The sequence below is a fragment of the Podarcis gaigeae genome (assembly GCF_964106915.1).
Source record: "Podarcis gaigeae genome assembly, chromosome: 2".
In the NCBI taxonomy this organism is placed as follows: Eukaryota; Metazoa; Chordata; class Lepidosauria; order Squamata; family Lacertidae; genus Podarcis; species Podarcis gaigeae.
Genome location: NC_139679.1, coordinates 88,220,180 through 88,241,501, shown reverse-complemented (window position 1 = coordinate 88,241,501; position 21,322 = coordinate 88,220,180). Strand labels below are relative to the sequence as shown.

Below are 21,322 nucleotides of genomic sequence, written 5' to 3'. Positions count from 1 at the left end.
CCTCCGACTTCTCTCCAATTTCCCAACTCCGCTCCGCGAGGCGCACCTTCCTGCGCTATTGCATGCTCCACATAGCAATCCCGTATCCGGGTTTTCCACCCAGTCGCGTTAGCTCCGGATCCCCTCTCTGCGCTGTTGTCTCTCTCGTTGAGCCATCCGCATTCCGGGTTTCTCCGCCCGCCCCTCCGGCCCCGCCCCGCGGCTCCGGTTTCAGCCGCTGCTACAGGGACCCCCAAGATGGAAACGCAGGGGCTGCCTGCCGCGGTGGAGGCGGCCCGGCCCGAGCCCGGCACCCAGCAACATGGCGGCAGCGGCGCCGCGGCCGTTGGAGAGGGGGCTTCTTCCTCAGGGCTCGCCCGCCGACCCCCTCAGCCGCGGGACTCGGGGGCAGGAGCGGCGGCGGCGGGAGCCTGGGGCCTGGACGTGACATTCCCGGTGCTGCTGCTCCTGGAGGGCAAGAAGCCGCCGGAACCGCCTCAGCAGCAGCAACCGCCGCCGCCATTGCCGCCTCCTCCTCCTCTTCCTCCGCCGCCCGCCCCTCCGCAGGGGCCTTCCGCGAGCAGCGCCTTAGCCCTGCCGCCCGCGGGCCCTGGGCAGCCGCACGATAGCGACGCTCTGCTGCTGGTGCTCAACTTGGTGCGGGGCGGAGCCTCCGGAAGCCCCTCGCAGGAACCCGCCAGCACCACGACGACGCAGCCTCCGCCGCCTCCGCGAGAGGAAAAGCCGGGCGACGGCAGGGGGGAAGGTGCACTCGAGGCCGAGGCTTCTGGGCCCGTGGCTGAGGGGAGCGGACAGGCGGCGGAGGAGGACGACGACCCTGGCGCCGCCGGCTCCTCGTTCTCGGGCACGCTCACCATCAACAACCAGAGCCTGCTGGTGCGCTTCGAGAACGGGCTGCTCAGCCTCGGCGGGCCCGCGCAGCCGCCTCCGCCTCCCGCGCCGCTCCTTCCTCCTCCTCCGGCGCTGCGCTCCTCAGGCGCTGCCGACGAGACCTCGGCAGGAGGCCCGTCTCGGACTCCCGCGCCTTATTCTTGCCCCGAGCCCCGCTGCGAAGAGGCCTTCTCCCGCAAGCAGCTGCTGCGACTACACCGCCTGTCCGCGCACGGAGGCGGCGGCGGCGCTGCTGTTACGGCGCAGGATGGAGATGGAGGAGGAGGAGCGGGAGAAGAAGCGGCGGCGGCGGGGGGCTCCGGGCGGGCGGCGCGGCCCTTCTGTTGCCCGGTCCCCGGCTGCTCTTGGGCCTTCGCCACGGCCTACAAGCTGCGGCGCCACCTGCACTCGCACGACAAGCTGCGGCCTTTCGCCTGCTCGGCGCCCGGCTGCTCGAAGCGCTTCACCACCATCTACAACCTGCGGGCGCACGGCCGGGCCCACGAGCAGGAGGCGACGCACAAGTGCGAGGCGTGCGGGCAGCGCTTCCCCAGCGCCGCCCGCCTCGGCGCTCACCAGCGGAGGAGCCACCTGGAGCCCGACCGGCCTTACCGCTGCGAGTATCCAGGTAAGCAGCCGGCAGCTCTATTTCTCCCTCTTCTTATTTTTACAAAGGCCAACAAGTCTCGGCCTTGGGTAAGAGCCCCGCCTCAAAATCCGTTTGGACTTGTAAATAGGCAGCACCCACAGATTGCTGGCTGCATCCATTGCACGTTTAAAGCGCCCGAATTCCATCAGAATCCTTGGAAACCAGCTTCCAGTTACCAGTTCCGGCACCCTCAACAAACTGCGGTTCCCAGTATTCTTTGGGTAGAAGTCGTGCACTTTAAATGTGCAGTGTGGATTTGTTTTGCACAGTGGAAAAAGCGGAAGAGAGCTGAATCATAATCTCAGTAGCCACTTCCAGTCCTAATCTCTTTAAGAAAAAATACTTTGCCCTGCACTCTTCATTAGGTGTTTTCGGCACCTTGTGGGATAGACTATAGATAGTTATAAGACCGGAAATTACTCGTTGAGCTTTACAGGTAAATGAGGGTTTGAATCCAAGCCAGAACATCCACAATGCTGTAGGGGCATTCCATATCAAATGATTCATTTTTTTTAAATAAAAAACTCATGTTATCCAGTTTTCTTAATATTTTGTACACCTAAAAAAATTAAAATGTTAGATATAAACTTAGTTTTGATCATTCAACAAGTGTACAAAATATTAAGAAAATTGGATGAGTAAAAAAATTGGATCACTTGATATGGAATGACCCTGTAGTGGGGTTCAATATAAGTGCACTGTAATATTTAGACTTGTGCATAACTTTCAGCATTCTGTTTGCAAGAGAGAAGCACAGAAGGCAGACATGAAGGCCTTCATCTGTTGTTTGTTTTCTGCATTTGGTACTCTGAGATAATCTACTTTAGATTAGCTATCATGTACATTGTCTCTGTACATTTGAATTCTTACTATGCTGGAATGCTACAATATTAGATGTGGAAAATAAAGGTTAGCGAAACGACAAGAAAATTTGCACTCCAGTTTAGAAGAAAGGGAAATTGCAGAGTGATGTATAAGAATGGCAGTGTGCTAGTGAAAAGGAGATGCAAAAAACTAACTTCATCTGTGACATTATACTGTAGTACATTGCAGTACTGGAAATAAACTTAGTCCAGAGCAATTCCCCAGAAAGGTCTTCATAGTTTAATGAGGTATCTATCTATCTATCTATCTATCTAGCTATCTATTTATTTATTTATTGTTATTTAATGGGGCTGTAGACCACTTTTCAGGCAATTCCCCCCATAGTACTTAGAAATGATATGTCAACATAATATACACAGTAAGATACACCATTAAAACAATTTAAGTGATATTATTATTACCTTGAACTTTTCTAGATCATGGTAATAATATTCTAGTTCATGGTAATACCCAATTGTTTTGTTTTCCACTAAAGCAGAGTTTGGTTCTTCCTTCTTTCTCTAGGTTGTGAGAGGACCTTCATAACAGTGAGTGCATTATTTTCTCATAATCGAATCCACTTCAGGGAACAAGAACTGTTCTCCTGCTCCTTCCCCGGCTGCAACAAGCAGTATGACAAAGCCTGCCGACTGAAAATCCACATGAGAAGTCACACAGGTGTGAAGCTAGGGCATTAAAGTTGGTTTGTCATTAATAGATAAACTGATTATGTTGAATTGAAATGTGTCCTTGATTCTTAGATGGAGTTGTGGTACTAAGGAATAAACACAGTTTTGTGTGTGGGTTTCCCTCCCCCAATCTATTTGATTTACTTGTATTCTGATGTTTTTCTGTGTCCTTGGGTGCACTGCTAGCTTGCTATCTTAAGTAGAAGTTAACTTCTATTTAAATAAAACCAGCAAACCTGAGCTTAAGTGAGTGGGAGGTGGAAGCAAATAGAACATAATGTTTAACTAATTGATAAAAGTAAGACTTCCTTGGATTTGGTAAACTTGAAATAGTATTTTCAGATTTATAGGGAGAGTGTCCTAAACAACTGTGCATATTGCTTGCCTGGGGTCAGCAGCATTTTGAGCAATGTAAGCTATATGCATGACTTGCTCTGAATCTTCTGGTGTTAAAGAACCAATAGCTATTTAACTCAAGAGAGGAATCGGGCAGAAGGGTCATTGGATGGGTGAGAATGTTTCTTCTGTTTATTTTAAAATTTAATGAACTGGTTTTAGCTAAGGTTCTCAAATTACCTCATAAGCTGCACAAAACAGAACAATTAAATCAGTAGTAAACATCGTTCGGTCCCTGCTCCTGCCAACCTAGCTGTTCGAAAGCACGTCAAAGTGCAAGTAGATAAAAAGGTACTGCTCCGGCGGGAAGATAAACGGCGTTTCCGTGTGCTGCTCTGGTTCACCAGAAGCAGCTTAGTCATGCTGGCCACATGACCTGGAAGCTGTCTGCAGACAAACGCCGGCTCCCTCGGCCTATAGAGCGAGATGAGCGTGCAACCCCAGAGTCATTCATGACTGGACCTAATGCTCAGGGGTCCCTTTACCTTTACCTAAACATAAAATTATTAGACTTCCTGAATAACATGTGAGTGTGAGCAGTTGTGGGGTTTTTTTTAATCAAAAATGTCGGGTGATTGCATTCGTTTTTTTAAAAAAATATTTTTGCTTTTGCTTTCCTCCAGGTGAAAGACCTTTCATCTGTGACTTTGAAGGTTGTGGCTGGTCGTTCACTAGCATGTCCAAGCTATTAAGGCACAAAAGGTAAATTACCTGACTGTACATGGCTGTTTAGAGGTCCTCAAAGAGCTTGCACTTTAAACATTTACATTGGGGGAAATAACAAATTGGGAGGGTGCGCAAAGGGAAAGAGATGAATACAAGAAGATAAATAAGCTTCCCTTCCCTTGGGAAAGGCATATGCATTTTATCTGGAAGATTATTTTTGGTGCTGTTGGGCCCCAACCAGCATGGCCCCTCTGGCTGGGGTTGATCTGAGTTGTTGTCTAAAACAGCTGAAGGGTATCAGATTGTGGAATTCTGGTTTAAGTGTTCCAGGTACAGTATAGCAATATGCACATGTTCAGCTAAAATGATTAGTATCCAACCTATAATCATTGATGCCTGTGCCCTTAGCATTTTATATTGAATTTATTTAATTCTTATTGTAGGAAACATGAAGATGACAGAAGGTTTACATGTTCTGTAGAAGGCTGTGGAAAATCCTTCACAAGAGCCGAACACTTGAAAGGCCATAGTATAACTCATCTTGGCACAAAGCCATTTGAATGTCCAGTAGAAGGTATTATTTGTATATGTGCTCTTGTATGCTTGTGTTTATCTCCTTTGTTCCTAGTCATGCAGAGAGGGTTAAATTAGAGAAGATGGCAGCTGCTCTGTGCATCAGGTTTGAATTGTTGCTGAATCATACAATGGGGAGAAAAGCAGGTTCATAGCACAGCATGGATAGGAGAAACCCTTTCGTGTTTTCCCCTCCAAAACTACTTTTTAAAAAGGTGTTTTTGGCTTTGTTCTGGCACTTTTGGATACCCTATACATGCTTGTTTGTGACATTTTAAGTTTTCCACACTAAGAGCATATGTCTGCTGAGAAGTAATTCCCATAGTGGAGCTGTGTACTGTAGTGAGTATAGGATTGCAGTTTAAATGGATTTTCCATATTACTTTGTATTAATAACATTTCCACATTTTTTATGACAGTACATACAAAAAAATCATGACAGATAATTTTGTGGAATGGAATGGGAATCCTGATAATTGCCTTTGGCATCTAAATGAAAAGAGGTTATAAATGTAAATACAGGGACAGTACCTAAACTTTGATATCTTATTTCAGGTTGTTGTGCCAAGTTCTCGGCACGTAGTAGTCTGTATATTCACTCCAAAAAACACCTTCAGGATGTGGACTCACTGAAGACGCGTTGCCCTGTATCCAGCTGTAATAAATTGTTCACTTCCAAGCATAGTATGAAAACACACATGGTCAAGCAACACAATTTTAGTGCAGGTATGACCCGTTGACTGACTGCTTGGCAATAAGTCATAGCTGGTATGTGTTATATCTAAAACATAATATATTTATTTTTGGTATTGAAACATTGGTTATTTAGAAACCAGTTGTGGTTTCAAATACTTTTCTCCTAAGTCCTTGCCATTTACATTGGTACCTCTGGTTACGTACTTAATTCGTTCCGGAGGTCCGCTCTTAACCTGAAACTGTTCTTAACCTGAAGACCACTAACTAATGGGGCCTCCTGCTGCTGCTGCGCCACCGCACGATTTCTGTTCTCATCCTGAAGCAAAGTTCTTAACCCGAGGTCCTATTTCTGGGTTAGCGGAGTCTGTAACCTGAAGCGTATGTAACCTGAGGTACCACTGTAATTACTATGTGGTGTTGTATCCTTTTAAAAGGAGGGCATTCATTTATAATAGTATTTCCTAACTTACAGCAGGAGCAGTGACTTAGTGATACTGGTGTCAATTTGTGGTTTTCTCAGACATTGATCTCATGCTTCCAGACACTTTATGATCAATTCCATATAACTAGTGGCTTGTTTGCCACTGAAAATTGCTTCTGTATGATAGAAGCTCTACATGGTTGTGAGAACTGCATGAATTTGTTTCCTATGTGGTTTAGCCAAACTGAGTAAATGGTGCCAGAATCTGGGGAAATGCAGCATGTACCTCTCAGTCTGCATAACATACAGGAAACTGATTCAAGCCATTCTCATAGTACGTGGCACCCTGACATTGAACAGCAGCCATGCCACTGTGTGTGCATATGAGGGAGGCAGGGTTTGAAAATGATCCGAAAAGACAGACTAGAATAGTGACAAGCAGAAATAGGCTCCTAGCTAACATTGGCTTCTGCAAGGTGAGAAGGATGTTGGCTGGAGTGATTTAGACAGCAGGATGTTTGGAGGAATGGCAGGGCAGCCAAGTTGGAAGTAGAGGCAGCAGGTGGGGTTTATTGTTGGCCTTTGATTCCCATGTTCCATGGGCACGGTGGTACTAACATGCTAAATCTTTGTTTCAGATCTCTTAAATCAGATGGAAACTATTGGTTCCCTCACACCTAGCAGCGAACTTGCCAGTTCAGGACAAAGTGACCTCAGCAATGTAGACCTTGTGTCCCTTTTTTCCAGTGTTTCTGGGAACACCTCTGGAATTTCAACAGACATGGCTCTGATAAACTCTGGAATTCTCACAATAGATGTTGCTTCTGTTGGCTCCACGCTTGGGGGCAATCTTTCTGTTGGTAGCAGTTCTCTTGGTCAGACAGTTGACCCACTGATTTTAGTGGCTAGCAGTGACATTCCACACAGCCTGGACAGCTCTCTTCTGCTGGGAACCACTGCCACAGTTTTACAGCAAAGCACTTTAAATTTGGATGATGTACAGACTGTGAATGCAGAAGCCTTAGGCTCCCTTGCATCGTTGTCCACAAGGAGTTCCAGTCAAGACCTGCATGGTTTGACTTCCAGTAATAACCTGTCAGTAGACGCAGCCACTTTGACCCCTTCGAGCAGCCTTGGCGGAAATAATGCATCTGAATTACTGGCTCCAAGTAAAGCAGAGCAGACTTTACTTCCTAGCCTGGATGTTGTGGGACAGCAAGAAGGCAGTAAAGTGGTGACTCAGTTTGTGTTCTCCAACCCTCCAGGAAGTTACAGTGCACAGAAAGAAACTGATCTGAGCACGGTGACTGGCAGCTCCTTTCTGGTATGCAGTAGCTCTCAATAACTGTAGTTTTCATTAGTATCTTAGCTTTGAGGATATTATATTGCCGTATATGAGCCATCCTTTCTACCAGATCAAATGGGTTTGTGGAATGTCTGCCACGAACGAAGTCGTCGTATATTTTGTACAACGTAAGTGGTATAAGTTGTGGTTGCCTGTGAAAGTATTAAACCCAGTTACACATTCTACATCGCATTTGGAGGAAAGTTTGCTTTTTGTTTTCCCAGCTGGAGCTTAGTGCTATTAACCTCTTTTCCCAAGTTGTTGTAAGTACTCAAAAGTGAGTGATGGTTGACTTTGGAACTGACTAAATAAAAAGGAGTGCCCTGTTCGCTGGTTATAGAACAAGGAAAATGGAATGCAATATCTTGAAGAGTTCCTTCTCTTCTGATCCTTGTCTTAATATTATTATTATCATCATTATTATCCCACATGCAGCTAAAATAGGGTTTCTGACTGGTAGTTGAATTAAACATTCGTGTTAGTTTGAGGAAGACAGAAGACCATAGTCTAGAGCTGCATTTCCAAAACGTGTTTTGGTGGTAGTCTTAATACAGTACTTCCAGTCCCCTGCTAGTCAGATAAATGGGTGACCTCAATATTGAATGTCCCTATGCTTGCATCACTATCCCATTAAACTGTTAAGCTGATTAGCATAGAAAAAGTTCAGACCATGCAGGGAGACTTCTAGGGATCTATTCAGTGATGTTTGGAAAAGCATTTTGTCTAAAATATGAACTTAAAAATCCTAAGAATCCTGTTGTATTGGTGACATGCATAAACCTTCTTCTCTCATTAGGAGAGTGGTGGGTCTGCAAGAACAGATTATCGAGCCATTCAGCTTGCAAAGAAAAGAAAACAGAAAGAAAATGGGAATGACATAGGTGAGTATATAATTGTTCCAGCACAGGATGCAATTTACCTAGTGAAATTGTTTTGAAGACTTGTGTGTGTGCCTGGTACAAGCCATCATAGATTATTAAGGTAGTATCATGGTTAGTTTGGGGCTATTCTAGTGAATAGAGCCTCACTTCTTAGAAGACTTGTTCAAATTGGGGTAATTTTGCTATGTTCTAGTAGTGGGTATGCTCTGCAGCACACATGGATGATAGAACACTGATGTATGATGAAATACTGCTTAATGAAACTCTTTCCCTGTTTCTTAAATGTTTGCTTTTGTATGAAATGGTAATTGTAAAATACCCTTATCACCCAATCCTAACCATGTTTACTAATCCTTCCTCGGGCATGTACACATTGATTATAATCACATCTGCTCTGACCTTGATGCTGTGTGTGAAGCAGTTTCTGTTGCTTTGTCTAGGACACAGAGTGGTCCAGTTTTGTTGGATTGGTTTTTTCAGTTATTGTGACTTAAGGATGTAAACATGGTGTTCAGAGAAATTTGGTCAACCTCTTGTGTGCTCAGTCCATGCTGTTCATTAGTAATTATATTTGGAGAAGTGAAGTAACTGGGTTGGTCTAGGAGGTAGAAACTGCGATATGAAAGCTAGGAGCTAAATGGCCCCTTAAACCTAGGTTATAGGCACTAGAATGGAATGTCTAGGCACACTTTTTTATAACAAGAATACAAAGCTGAAAAAGAAAGAACTGCAGCTAAAATACTATGTTCATTTTTCACATGATCTAGTTCTTTCCGTGCCCACCCCCCTAATATTCTTAAGAGGGTCTCTTCTCCAGTCTTCAGAGAGTAGCTGGAAGTGGGGAGGCAGAAAAAAGTCCTCCTTTCCTTCCACTCTGCAATTTTAATATTAAATCTTGGGTGCAGTGCTGCACCCAGAGCTCAGAAACTGCTTGCACTAATGAAATTCCCTGTCGCAAAATGCACCCAGAACAATGGGATTTTCGAACACTGCTGTGAGGTACAGGATTCTGTAAGCTGAGTTCCACTAATGGGATATCAGGATTCAGCTCCATGTTTTTATATGCAATGTGTAGTATTACCTACTACCTAATTACCTACTTTCTTTGGTGAGAAGCATATATTGTTATATTAAAAGCTTTTTTGAAATACTTTATTTAGAAGTACATATGTTCAATTCCATGGAACATGACTTTGTATTACACACGTCAATTACTTTATTTCAGGAAGCCCTAACTCTGGCATAAGAAGAGGCAAAAGTGATAAAGTTAGTTCTTCTAACCATGGGAATCGGTCATGCAATAGTGTTTTGCCAAATGGAAGCCTAACAGTAAGAGATTCTTCAGCTGGCACACAGTTTGTTCAAATCCAGCTACTTCAGGTAAGAATTCACTACCTGACTTTATTTACACACTTCATTTTTAAATTATGTATTTAGAAATGTACACCCTACATCTACTTTTATGCAACTGGTAAGTGGTTCTTGGTGTGCATGATGATCCATTATATAGTTCAGATGCAACATCCCTGAAGGGCATTTAGAAATTAACTTGCAAACTATCCTGACTTGTTTTTAGGAGGTAATTTAATTATTGTTTGATTTTATACCAATGTTATATATTTGATGTTAGCTGCCCTGAGCCCAGTCTTGACCAGGGAAGGCGGGATTATTATACTCAACCTTTCAGCTCTCTTCTCTACCCATCACATGATAACCCCTTTCCTCGCTTGTTTCCTGAAAATGAAAACTGTTGAAATATATATGTGAAATGAATTGGGAATATGTTAAAACAAAACAGTAAATGGACAGCAACACATTCAAACAAACAGTTGGTGGTGAAGTCAGGGTGGCAGGGGGAAGAGGAGCTGGTATACAGTAGACTGGCATGTCCCAGGTGACGTGACCCCTTTGTCTAAAATAAGTGTAACCAATTTGCAAATGGTGATTAATAAAAACAGGTTTGATGTGCTCTGGAGGGTTGGGCCCTTTGGAACAGCATAGGAAGTGGTGGTGTAGGGAGGAGGAGGTACCTGAAGATTCCCTTTATTCTTGTTCTGCTGTCTGAAAGCTCCACTGGGTCAGAAAGGCTTCCTTTAGCAAAGGGATACCGTTTAGATCAGTACATGGATGTATAAAGTACTCTCTTGTTTTTGCATTTAGTATATGCAGAGGATGATGTCCATGGAAGAATAAGTTAGATGAACATTGCCTTTAAATAACTGTCTGCTTATAGTGAATAAAGTAGCTAAGTACAGTGGTATCTTGGAAGTAGAATGGAATCCATTCTGGAAATCTGTTTGACTTCCAAAACGTCAGGAAACCAAGTTGCGACTTCCAATTGGTTGCAGGAAGCTCCTGCAGTCAATTGGAAGCCATGGAAGCCACATCAGATGTTCAGGTTCCAAAGAACATTTGTAAACGGGAACACTCTCTTCCGAGTTTGCGCTGTTCAGAAGCCAAACCATTTGAGTCGCAAGGCGTTCGTCAACCAAGGTATGACTGTAAATAGTTTCCAGTCCATAATTGGGTAGCAGCATGATTTATATATTTCATAGAAATGATTAAGATTTCTACTTTCAGGATGGAGAGCCTTAAAAATGCATAGCTAATTAGACATGTTGCCACTTCCAAATGTTTCCATGTGTTTATAGCAGAAGATTAGGTTGCCATTGGGATTTTTCTGTGACTAGAAACTGATCTTGTCTCTTTTATCTTTAGGATGATTCCCCAGGAGAGGGAGATTTGCCATTTCAGCTCAGTTCTCAGTCGTCTTCTTCACATTCTCAGCTGACAGTAGACTTGCCTGTTCATATCCTTCAGGTACAACCCCTTTTGTGTTTTAAAATTGGACATCAACACAAATTCCAGTTGCCCTGCGTGATACAAATTGACAGCTACTATAAGTTTTTAAAAGATGCCTTTTCTGTATGCTTTTTTTGCTTGTTTAAAATTTGATGGATAAATGGTAAACGACCAAAAGCTGACTGTAGAAGAGTATGATTTTTTAAAATCATCCAGTGTGTGTGATCTTCCCAGAGATGGAATTTGGAAGCTTATTAAATCAGCCATATATATCTGTGAAACTTGGAAATTGGAATGCCTATGTCACTGTGTGAATTTTTTTATTCTGCTTTTGTACAGGAGCCACACAACTCTACCGAAGAGGATGCCAGTTCTGATAATTCTCAGTTTACAGGAAGCACCATTAACCTACAGGACCTTGAATGATTGTGCTGCGGACAGAAACATTCAAGTACAGCATCTTGAGAAATAGAAGCTTGTTCCTACTTCTGAAGGAAAAAAATAGGAGTGGGCACACATCAGTGCTACTTCGTGGCTTGCTTGATGGTTATCGTGCAATGGAAACCTGTTCAGTAAATTTTATTTGATAAGGCTTTGGAGATCTTGGTATGTTCTGTCTTGTGGTCAGAAAAATGTGATAATGGAAGCATTATTTAGATTATGCAGTGGATGTTTTGAAACCCTGTCTTAGAATGGACATGCTGTGATTGTACTCCATACTGTTGTGTTCAAGGACAGTGCTGCAATATCAACAGTTACACTTGGCAGTGTAAAACCCATACACATAATTAGTGCCCCTAGTTGAATATTGGACTTGAGTGGAGGAAAAGCCGTTAAGGCCATTGAAGTGTTTATTATCGAACTGTTTTCTCTGATAGCATTGAATACAATTTTAAGGAAATAATTGCAAAATGATAATACAGTTCTTGGGGGGTAGCAGAAGTTGAACCTTGTTGTTCCTTGCTCCTTCCATCCCTGATATGGTGCAGTATACACTTTCTACCTTTTAGGAGGCTGCCTAGCAGATGCTAATTCTTACCCCTTGAATATGTTTACAGTAATACAAAACAGTATTGCCAATTCCTGTGAAGTTGCCACTTTCAGTATGTAAAGCCCAGTCCCATGCATGTTTTCTTGGAAATATATTTATTCCCAAGTTAATGTGCATAGGATTGCATTCTTGGTCCATGTGCCATTTACACAGACTATATACTTGAGCAAAGAGCTTCCAGCTAGTGTCATAGGATTTGAGGTGCAGGTGAGTTACTGACCCAGAAGGAAAGTGTATATTTAATTTAAATAGGAACCTGCCTTTTTTACTTTAGTTGATAGGAAAACAGATCTGTAGACTTTTTAAAAGCAAATGTCAAGATTTCAGTTGAGCATAGGATATAAGAACTTGGTGTTCAACAACAAACATCAAGGCTGGAATTTTAAACATACTTTTTCCATGATGTGCCACAAGGATGTAAAATTATATATATGTATCTATATATAGGACTTTGTTAAAAAGCAGCGTGTGTGTATGTATGAATTTTTAATCCTGCAGTGTGAGCGTGCATATGCAGTTCTATTTTTTACAAAGTATGATATCCTGCAGATGAACACATGTGATCTGACCTTGTGTATATTTATTTGAAGTCATGGAATGCACTAAGAGGGTAGCTAGCTGAAAAGCATGAGTGGTGGTGGTAAGAAACAGAGTTCCCCAGACTGGACCCTTCTCCAGGCCCATATGCCTCTGAAGCTCATGCACATTTTGGAATGGACTAATTCTGCAGCCACCCAGACTTACCTGGCAAAAATGGCAATGAGGTGAGCTGGTCCAAAGGCCTCTGATGGTAGCATTCTGGATACCAGGATTTCTGTCACCCTTTCAGAAGATTTTCCTGGTACATCCCTAATGCCTGGGGATGTGTTGCTTGGACCTATTCTTACTCCATAGCATGTAATCGAGAGCGCAACTTGACTAGAATGGCCCTGGAAATGATTTTCTGCTATTATTGGACCATGCATCGCTTCTTCAATAAGCTCATTCCAAATTAAGATTGGGAGGGGGCTTGCCCATAAGTAATTAGAAATGTACTGATTCCTGTGCCTTTTTACTTACTTTCCCTGAAATTGTAAAGGCATTTTTATACTGATTATACATCATTTCAGATTTAATTTATGGGTATTAAAAAAAAATTCTTAACTAGAAGAACTATAGTTAATTTTTGCTTCCTTTAGATCAGGATGGGGAACCATGGGGCCAAAATACTGCCCTGCCTGCCTGCCTGCCTCTTTCTTTGGCCCTTGGGACTGGCTCTAGGCCACATTCCTCACCACCCCTCCTTGAGTCTTTGTATGGCTGGAATGTATCCTTGAATTCTGACAAATGCCTCCTGCTTTCCTGGGTGGATGATCGAGAGGAGCAGGCTGTATTCAGCTAAGTTTTACTCCAAGAAGCAGCACTGACATTAATAACCTTAAGTCACGTCATGTCTATTAATTTCAGTGAATCTGCTATTAGTACTTATAGCATGTGGAAACTGGCTTACTGTACAAAGGTGAAATGAATATTCATTCCCCCACCCACCTTTGCCTCTGATTCCACTCTTGGCTGGCAGGTGGCGCTTAGCAGCTTGCCCAGAAGAGACTATGGTTTTCCACCACTGCCTTAGATGAACCGAGTGAAGAAACTGCTAACTCCTTCAACCTTTTTTTTTATATCACTAAAGTTCAGTTTAAGAGAAACTAAAACTCTGAGTGGTCTGCAGATGTATGACTTTGCTTAAAAGAGTGTTGGAGGCTTGCACACCCCCCCCATAAAAGTCACCTCAAATTCTTTATTCTGTGGGGTTGGTTCATACACTTCATTTTGGCAGTGATCCTCAGAGGTAACTTGGGCTGCTCTGTGATGAGGCCTTTTCATCTCCTGTTCTTTCTACTCCCTCACCCCTTTCTTGAACAAGAAGAATTCCTCTACAGCTTTTTACACAGAGTGCCTGGTAAGCAGTTACCTTTGATGCAGGGAGGGTGGGGACAGCACACCCATTCATTTACTGCTGAAAGGATCACAGCCTAGGTAAGAGTATGAACTGGGCCCATCAAAACGTGGTGCTTCTGTTTTGCAGAGTTATGAATAAGTCACATGTGGGTTGTTTTTTTCCTGAGACTTGTAAACATGTCTACTTTTTAAAAATCATTTACTTGGCTTTGTAAATTCCTACAATGGAATTTGTAGTAAACATTGAAGGGTAAGGGCTTAAAGGTCAACATCAGATTTATTCTGCCTAAGTCCATTGCTGGCAGTGGACATCTAAAGAACTGGTGAGACAAAGATACTAATAAAAAAAACCTAATGTCCGGTTTCTCCATTTCAGTTGTTTTTTGTTGTTTCCAATCAGGATGCTGCTTAACCGCAAGAGAAGCAAAGTTGTAAAAACCTTTCTAATTTTGGAGCCTTGAAATCTCTGAATAGCAGAAATCCTTTCATTTTTGTATCTCCAGGACTCAAGACTGAAATCAAAGCATTGGACTGCTTGCTCTTGCTAACCATGGTGGCCTGTTAGATTTTAAAAAAGCAGTTTTATTTACAAAAAGGCAAAACTGAATTGTCCAACTAAAAGCAGTGTATAAGCTGACTTGTAGTCTGTCCTGGATTACTGGGGGCTGTACATGTAACCAGAATGAGGAAATGGGATGAAAGTAGTGAACAAATTATTGATAAAGTGTACTAACTACCAAAACATTTCTCTACCATTTCTTACAGTTTCAGGGCTGTTAAGTAAAGTAGTAGAGTAGCTCTTCCTTTTCCTTGTCTATGAGTCCTTGATCCTCATCTTCCTTCTCTTTGTAGGCAGGAGGCTCAGACCGGAATACCAACCTTCTGCCAGACTAAAAGACACAATAAAGACAGGCATCAGAAGAACTCTTAGTAATTTTCATGTGTGGTGTGCAAATGGCGATATTTAAAACTACCAAAACCATAAGCTCTAAGTGTACTTAAAAAAAAAAAAATTTTAAAAAGTACATCTGGAAAGCAGAGCCAAAAAAGTATTTGCTTTTTTTTTTGCAGAAGAAACCATCACCAGTGTGGTTTCTTCCTATGGTTCTCTGCAAGAGCAGGAACAAAAGGGCTAACGCATGTAGCAGCTCTAGAAAGGATGCACAGCTGTACCTTTATCCTTGGGGTGGCTAACCTGTGGCCCTGAAAATGTTGGTGGACTCCCAACTCCTACCAGCTCTAGCTAGTATGATGAACGGGCAGGGATGATGTGAGTTGGAGTCCATCTGCAGGATGCTGCATTGTCTTCTACGTTCCCCTCTCCCAGAGTATGTGGTGCTACTGCCTCCTAACCACCCAATAACCCTCTATAGATGGTTCATTATCTTGTTAGCACTTTGCTGCAAATTAAGATGCTGCTGCTATTCTTGAGTGCACCTGTTTTAGGAGGCATGCAAAAGGGAGGAGGAGGTCTGGCACTAGCATAGTGCTATCAGAAGCTATCTTTGAGGTAGCAACTCTTGCAAGAGAAAGTTGACAAAATTGTCCTTGTGCTACAACCACATCTTTTCAGTTACAGATAGGTAGCCGTGTTGGTCTGCCATAGTCAAAACACTGTGTATCTGAAGAAGTGTGCATGTACACGAAAGCTCATACCAAGAACTAACTTAGTTGGTCTTTAAGGTGCTACTGGAAGGAATTTTTTTTGTTTTAACCACATCTTTTGTAATGGAAAGCACCACACAATAACAAGCTAAGGGCAGATAGGGACTCGGAGCACCACAGTGGGTTCTTTGAGTTTTTGCTGCCATAATGGCACCATTCAGCCATATGCCCAAGCTGGTTTGGCACTACACCACCTTACAGCCATGGTTTATTGGGGGAGGGAAGGGTTGCCAAATCAGCATGTCCAGCTTTGCATTCCTATTACTCTGGCTCAAGAGGCAGCTTCTCATGAAAGCGCCTTACAAACTACAACAGCAGATGGAAAGTGAAAGGTGAGACTGCTCTAAGTGGATGTGATAAGCTGCTTTTTTCAACCTCAAGATCCTACTGTTCTTAAAACTGCACAGGGTTTTCAACTAGCACATCACAGAGTGATCCAGTGAGCATTGTATACTTGGACTTCTGGAGATTTCAACAAAGCCCCTCATAAGCTCCTGTGTAAGCTCAGCAGTAATGGCATAATATGATAGGTCTCTAAAGGATTAATAACTGATAAAGGAGCAGGCACCAGAGAGAAGCTACAAGTTCACAGCAGGTTCCCACATACATTTTTGCAGCATAGGCCCCAGTAAATGGCTGAGGTGCTAAGAGAAGATAACCTGTCTGCTACCAGGTGCTTAAAAAACAACAACTGGAAGGAGGACAAACATTTGGTCGCCTTATAAAAACAGATCAGTCAATCAGCTGTTCCCAGAACATTTCTATGAAGTTCACCCCTTCCTTATTGGTTCCCAAATTGCTAAAAATAGCTTTGCCTGGTCAGCACAGCTTGTTATGCATTACAAAGTAAAATATGTACAGTAACACCCAGTCAGGCAGATTTCTATTGTTCATCTTTGCAAGATACAAGAGCTCTGAATATGGAGGCAGAGCATAGCCATATAATTGTAGAGTTGGCAGGGACCCAAGGGTCATCTAGTCCAACGCCTTGCAATGCGGGAATCTCATTTGGCTCGGGCTCCACCTACTGTCCTACTACTACACCTACTCTCTCACCATCACCACTGCTGCTTGAGTCCATCCCAGGCATGGGCAACTGCAATCTCTGTATTTTACACGCTCCTTGAAAGGAAGTGGGATAGCCCAGAGCGGAGATGTCCGAGGGCCTTCTCAGGCTGTTCCACTACCCTGTGCAACAACCCACGCTTTTCTCAGCAAGCCTAAAGAAAACTTGTTGAATTGCTGAGTGCTCAACCTCTTAGTCCCCTTCATGGATCACTGCCTTGCCGTGGCGAAGGGGCTTGAATAACTCAGAGAAGCTATGAGCTATGCCGTGCAGGGCCACCCAAGATGGACAGGTCATAGTGGAGAGTTTTGACCAAACGTGATCCACCTGGAGGAGGAACCGGCAAGCCACTCCAGTATCCCTGCCAAGAAAACTCCATGGACAAAGACAACAGGCATATAAAAGATATGACGCTGGAAGATGAGCCCCTCGGGTCGGAAGGCGTCCAACATGCTACTGGGGAAGAGCGGAGGGCAAGTACAAGTAGATCCAGAGCTGATGAAGCGGCTGGGCCAAAGCCGAAAGGACGCTCAGTTGCGGATATGCCTGGAAGTGAAAGGAAAGTCCAATGCTGTAAAGAAAAATATTGCATAGGAACCTGGAATGTAAGAACCATGAACCTGGGTAAGTTGGAGGTGGTCAAAAATGAGATGGCAAGAATAAATATTGACATCCTGGGCATCAGTGAACTAAAATGGACGGGAATGGGTGAATTCAGTTCGGATGACCATCATATCTACTACTGTGGGCAAGAAACCCGTAAAAGAAATGGAGTGGCCCTCATAGTCAACAAAAGAGTGGCGAAAGCTGTACTGGGATGCAGTCTCAAAAATGATAGAATGATCTCGATACGAATCCAAGGCAGACCTTTTAACATCACAGTAATCCAAGTTTATGCACCAACTACTTGTGCTGAAGAAACTGAAATTGACCAATTCTATGAAGACTTACAAGACCTTATAGAAGTGACACCAAAGAAGGATGTTCTCCTCATTATAGGGGATTGGAATGCTAAAGTAGGGAGTCAAGAGATAAAAGGAACAACTGGCAAGTTTGGCCTTGGAGATCAAAACGAAGCAGGGCAAAGGCTAATAGAGTTCTGTCAAGAGAACAAGCTGGTCATCACAAACACGCTTTTCCAACAACACAAGAGACGACTCTACACATGGACATCACCAGATGGGCAGCATCGAAATCAGATTGATTATATTCTCTGCAGCCAAAGATGGAGAAGCTCTATACAGTCAGCAAAAACAAGACCTGGAGCTGACTGTGGCTCAGATCATCAGCTTCTTATAGCAAAATTCAAGCTTAAACTGAAGAAAGTAGGAAAATCCACTGGGCCGGTAAGATACAATCTAAGTCAAATCCCTTATGAATACACAGTGGAAGTGAGGAACAGGTTTAAGGATTTAGATTTGGTGGACAGAGTGCCTGAAGAACTATGGATGGAGGCTCGTAACATTATACAGGAGGCAGCAACAAAAACCATCCCAATGAAAAGGAAATGCAAGAAAGCAAAGTGGCTGTCCAATGAGGCCTTACAAATAGCGGGGGAGAGAAGGCAAGCAAAATGCGAGGGAGATGGTGAAAGATACAGGAAATTGAATGCAGATTTCCAAAGAATAGCAAGGAGAGACAAGAAGACCTTCTTAAACGAGCAATGCAAAGAAATAGAGGAAAGCAATAGAATGGGAAGAACCAGAGATCTGTTCAAGAAAATTGGAGATATGAAAGGAACATTTCATACAAAGATTTCCATAATAAAGGACAAAAGTGGAAAGGACCTAACAGAAGCAGAAGACATCAAGAAGAGGTGGCAAGAATACACAGAGGAATTATACCAGAAAGAAATGGATGTCTCGTATACCCCAGGTAGTGTGGTTGCTGACCTTGAGCCAGACATCCTGGAAAGTGAAGTCAAATGGGCCTTAGAAAGCACTGCAAATAACAAGGCAAGTGGAAGTGATGGTATTCCAGCTGAACTATTTAAAATTTTAAAAGATGATGCTGTTAAGGTGCTACACTCAATATGCCAGCAAGTTTGGAAAACTCAGCAGTGGCCAGAAGATTGGAGAAGATCAGTCTACATCCCAATCCCAAAGAAGGGCAGTGCCAAAGAATGCTCCAACTACCGCACAATTGCACTCATTTCACACGCTAGCAAGGTTATGCTTAAAATTCTACAAGGAAGGCTCAAGCAGTATGTGGACCGAGAACTCCCAGAAGTGCAAGCTGGATTTAGAAGAGGCAGAGGAACCAGAGACCAAATTGCAAACATGCGCTGGATTATGGAGAAAGCTAGAGAGTTCCAGAAAGACATCTACTTCTGCTTCATTGACTATGCAAAAGCCTTTGACTGTGTCGACCACGGCAAACTATGGCAAGTTCTTAAAGAAATGGGAGTGCCAGATCACCTCATCTGTCTCCTGAGAAATCTCTATGTGGGACAAGAAGCTACAGTTAGAACTGGATATGGAACAACTGATTGGTTCAAAATTGGGAAAGGAGTACGACAAGGCTGTATTTTGTCTCCCTGCTTATTTAACTTATATGCAGAATTCATCATGAGAAAGGCTGGGCTGGATGGATCCCTAGCCAGAATTAAGATTGCCGGAAGAAATATCAACAACCTCAGATATGCAGATGACACAACCTTGATGGCAGAAAGTGAGGAGGAATTAAAGAACCTTTTAATGAGGGTGAAAGAGGAGAGCGCAAAATATGGTCTGAAGCTCAACATCAAAAAAACGAAGATCATGGCCACTGGTCCCATCATCTCCTGGCAAATAGAAGGGGAAGAAATGGAGGTAGTGAGAGATTTTACTTTCTTGGGCTCAATGATCACTGCAGATGGTGACAGCAGCCATGAAATTAAAAGACGCCTGCTTCTTGGGAGAAGGGCAATGACAGGCCTAGACAGCATCTTGAGAAGTAGAGACATCACCTTGCCAACAAAGGTTCGTATAGTTAAAGCTATGGTTTTCCCAGTAGTGATGTATGGAAGTGAGAGCTGGACCATAAAGAAGGCTGATCGCCGAAGAATTGATGCTTTTGAATTATGGTGCTGGAGGAGACTCTTGAGAGTCCCATGGACTGCAAGAAGATCAAACCTCTCCATACTGAAGGAAATCAACCCTGAGTGCTCACTGGAAGGACAGATTGTGAAGCTGAGGCTCCAATACTTTGGCCACCTCATGAGAAGAGAAGACTCCCTGGAGAAGACCCTGATGTTGGGAAAGATGGAGGGCACAAGGAGAAGGGGACGGCAGAGGACGAGATGGTTGGATAGTGTTTTCGAGGTTACCAGCATGAGTTTGACCAAACTGCGGAAGGCAGTGGAGGACAGAGGTGCCTGGCGTTCTCTGGTCCATGGGGTCACGAAGAGTCGGACACGACTAAACGACTAAACAACAACAACAACAACAACCTCTTAGTAAGTTTAAGTGCACTTGTAGCAAGTGAAGCTGCCCATCAAGTTTCTTTGGGCAAACATCCCTTGTTTGCAATGGGCATATGTAGGCAGTGTTTCAGTAAAAGCCCTGTCCTTTTTATAGCCACCATTTAGTGGAACTGGGCTTGCAGGAGGAGACTGAGCAGAAAGGTTTGTGCGCCGGCTGCAATTCTGAAATCAAGGAAGTGCACAAGGACCAGTTGTCTGGAATTGCTGGATTTACCTTTCTCTTAACATCGGCTTGTGCTCTTGCCAGTGCACGCTGCAGCCTCTCTTCCTGTAATAGCCTCTGCTGCCTTATCTTTTCTTCTCTCATCCTGGCAAAATAAAGGAAACAGATTAAGGGCTAGAAGTACACGTCATGTAAGCCAACTTTATCTGATTAGTTTTCTATCAAGTTGAATTAGCACAAGGACTGGGACTCGGGCGTTTAAATGCCATGTGCTTCCATGTACACACAAAAACAGGACCCATTTTTCCTTTTGCTGGCAGCCCCTTAGGAACATAAGAAGCTGTCTTCTACTGAGTCAGACCATTGGCCTATCTGGCTTAGTACTGTCTACACTGACTGGCAGCAGCTCTCCTAGAATTTCAGACACAGCTTCTCTGCTAGCCCTGACTAGAGGCACTGGGCATAAAAACTGACCTGCGTGCAAAGCAGATGCTCTCCCTCTGAGCCACAGCCCCTTGGCTCTTTATGGGGTTCTGTGACAAAAGCCCCTGTCTATCAGAGGAAGACAGCTGCTACCAGAAGTAGAAAGCGAACAATTGTCTATGCACCTGTGCTTTGAATCCCAGTTTAAAACTGGGCATTGGCACATTCTCTTGTCCAAGTAAATTGAACAGAGGTAGTTCAAAGTTTTAAGTCAGAATCTGTCACAAGTTTCTGAGCTGTGCAGCTGTGGTTCAGCCTTCAAAAATGGGGTGAACTTTTTCTCTGTGCCTTAATTTTATTTCTCAGGTTGCATTTTTAATAAATTGGTGCAATTAATCAACTGATTTGGTTTTAAGTATGTTTAAACAGTAGGACTGACAAGCAACTAACAGTATCTGGCAGGCCTTGCCTCCTTTGCAGAGACAGCACAGCTTCCATCACAGGTCATGTTTTCTATATGTTCTCACTTGGACTGGAGACAATAAGGCAGTATGGTGCCTGCAGGTGCCAGGGTGCTCACTAGTACCTGCAATAGCATCCGTGAATGGTACCCAGGAAATACGCCCTCGTAAATCCACAATGCGGAAGACGGAGGTGTGCTCTTCCTGCTCAGATCTTATTTGCACTGGCTCAGTTTCTCC

The 21,322-nt window shown here is 43.6% G+C and overlaps 2 protein-coding genes across 4 annotated transcripts in view; one reads left to right on the top strand and one right to left on the bottom strand.

The window, feature by feature from the left end:
• The first annotated feature begins 129 nt into the window (after positions 1–129).
• Positions 130–14,201, top strand: ZXDC (ZXD family zinc finger C). 2 transcript variants are annotated; one of them, XR_014560481.1, is made up of 10 exons: positions 130–1,498; positions 2,909–3,061; positions 4,092–4,170; positions 4,578–4,708; positions 5,263–5,433; positions 6,463–7,297; positions 7,966–8,050; positions 9,276–9,430; positions 10,769–10,870; positions 11,192–14,201. XR_014560481.1 is itself a non-coding variant. In XM_083723432.1 (10 exons), exons 1-10 carry the CDS (start codon positions 238–240, stop codon positions 11,276–11,278), a joined length of 2,910 nt encoding a protein of 969 aa, XP_083579558.1. In that variant the 5' UTR covers positions 130–237; the 3' UTR covers positions 11,279–14,201. The 2 variants fall into 2 exon arrangements, 1 of the variants encoding a protein (XP_083579558.1); XM_083723432.1 differs by having other exon boundaries at positions 6,463–7,148.
• A 201-nt stretch (positions 14,202–14,402) lies between these two features.
• The window catches only part of CFAP100 (cilia and flagella associated protein 100), a 28,298-nt gene continuing 21,378 nt past the window's right edge, over positions 14,403–21,322 (bottom strand). For both annotated transcript variants that reach the window (XM_083724140.1, XM_083724141.1), the window contains 2 exons: positions 20,250–20,343; positions 14,403–14,731 (listed from right to left, as the gene is read on the bottom strand). In XM_083724140.1, coding sequence (XP_083580266.1) covers positions 14,618–14,731; positions 20,250–20,343 — 208 coding nt within the window. In that variant the 3' untranslated portion in view covers positions 14,403–14,617. The remainder of the gene's footprint in view (positions 14,732–20,249; positions 20,344–21,322) is intronic.

Excerpts from the sequence above, each read along its gene's own strand:
- ZXDC (XM_083723432.1), top strand. The coding sequence starts at position 238 with ATGGAAACGCAGGGGCTGCCTGCCGCGGTGGAGGCGGCCCGGCCCGAG. Across the intron at positions 3,062-4,091 it reads CCACATGAGAAGTCACACAG|GTGAAAGACCTTTCATCTGT; the intron begins GTGTGAAGCTAG and ends GCTTTCCTCCAG. Across the intron at positions 8,051-9,275 it reads AGAAAATGGGAATGACATAG|GAAGCCCTAACTCTGGCATA; the intron begins GTGAGTATATAA and ends ACTTTATTTCAG.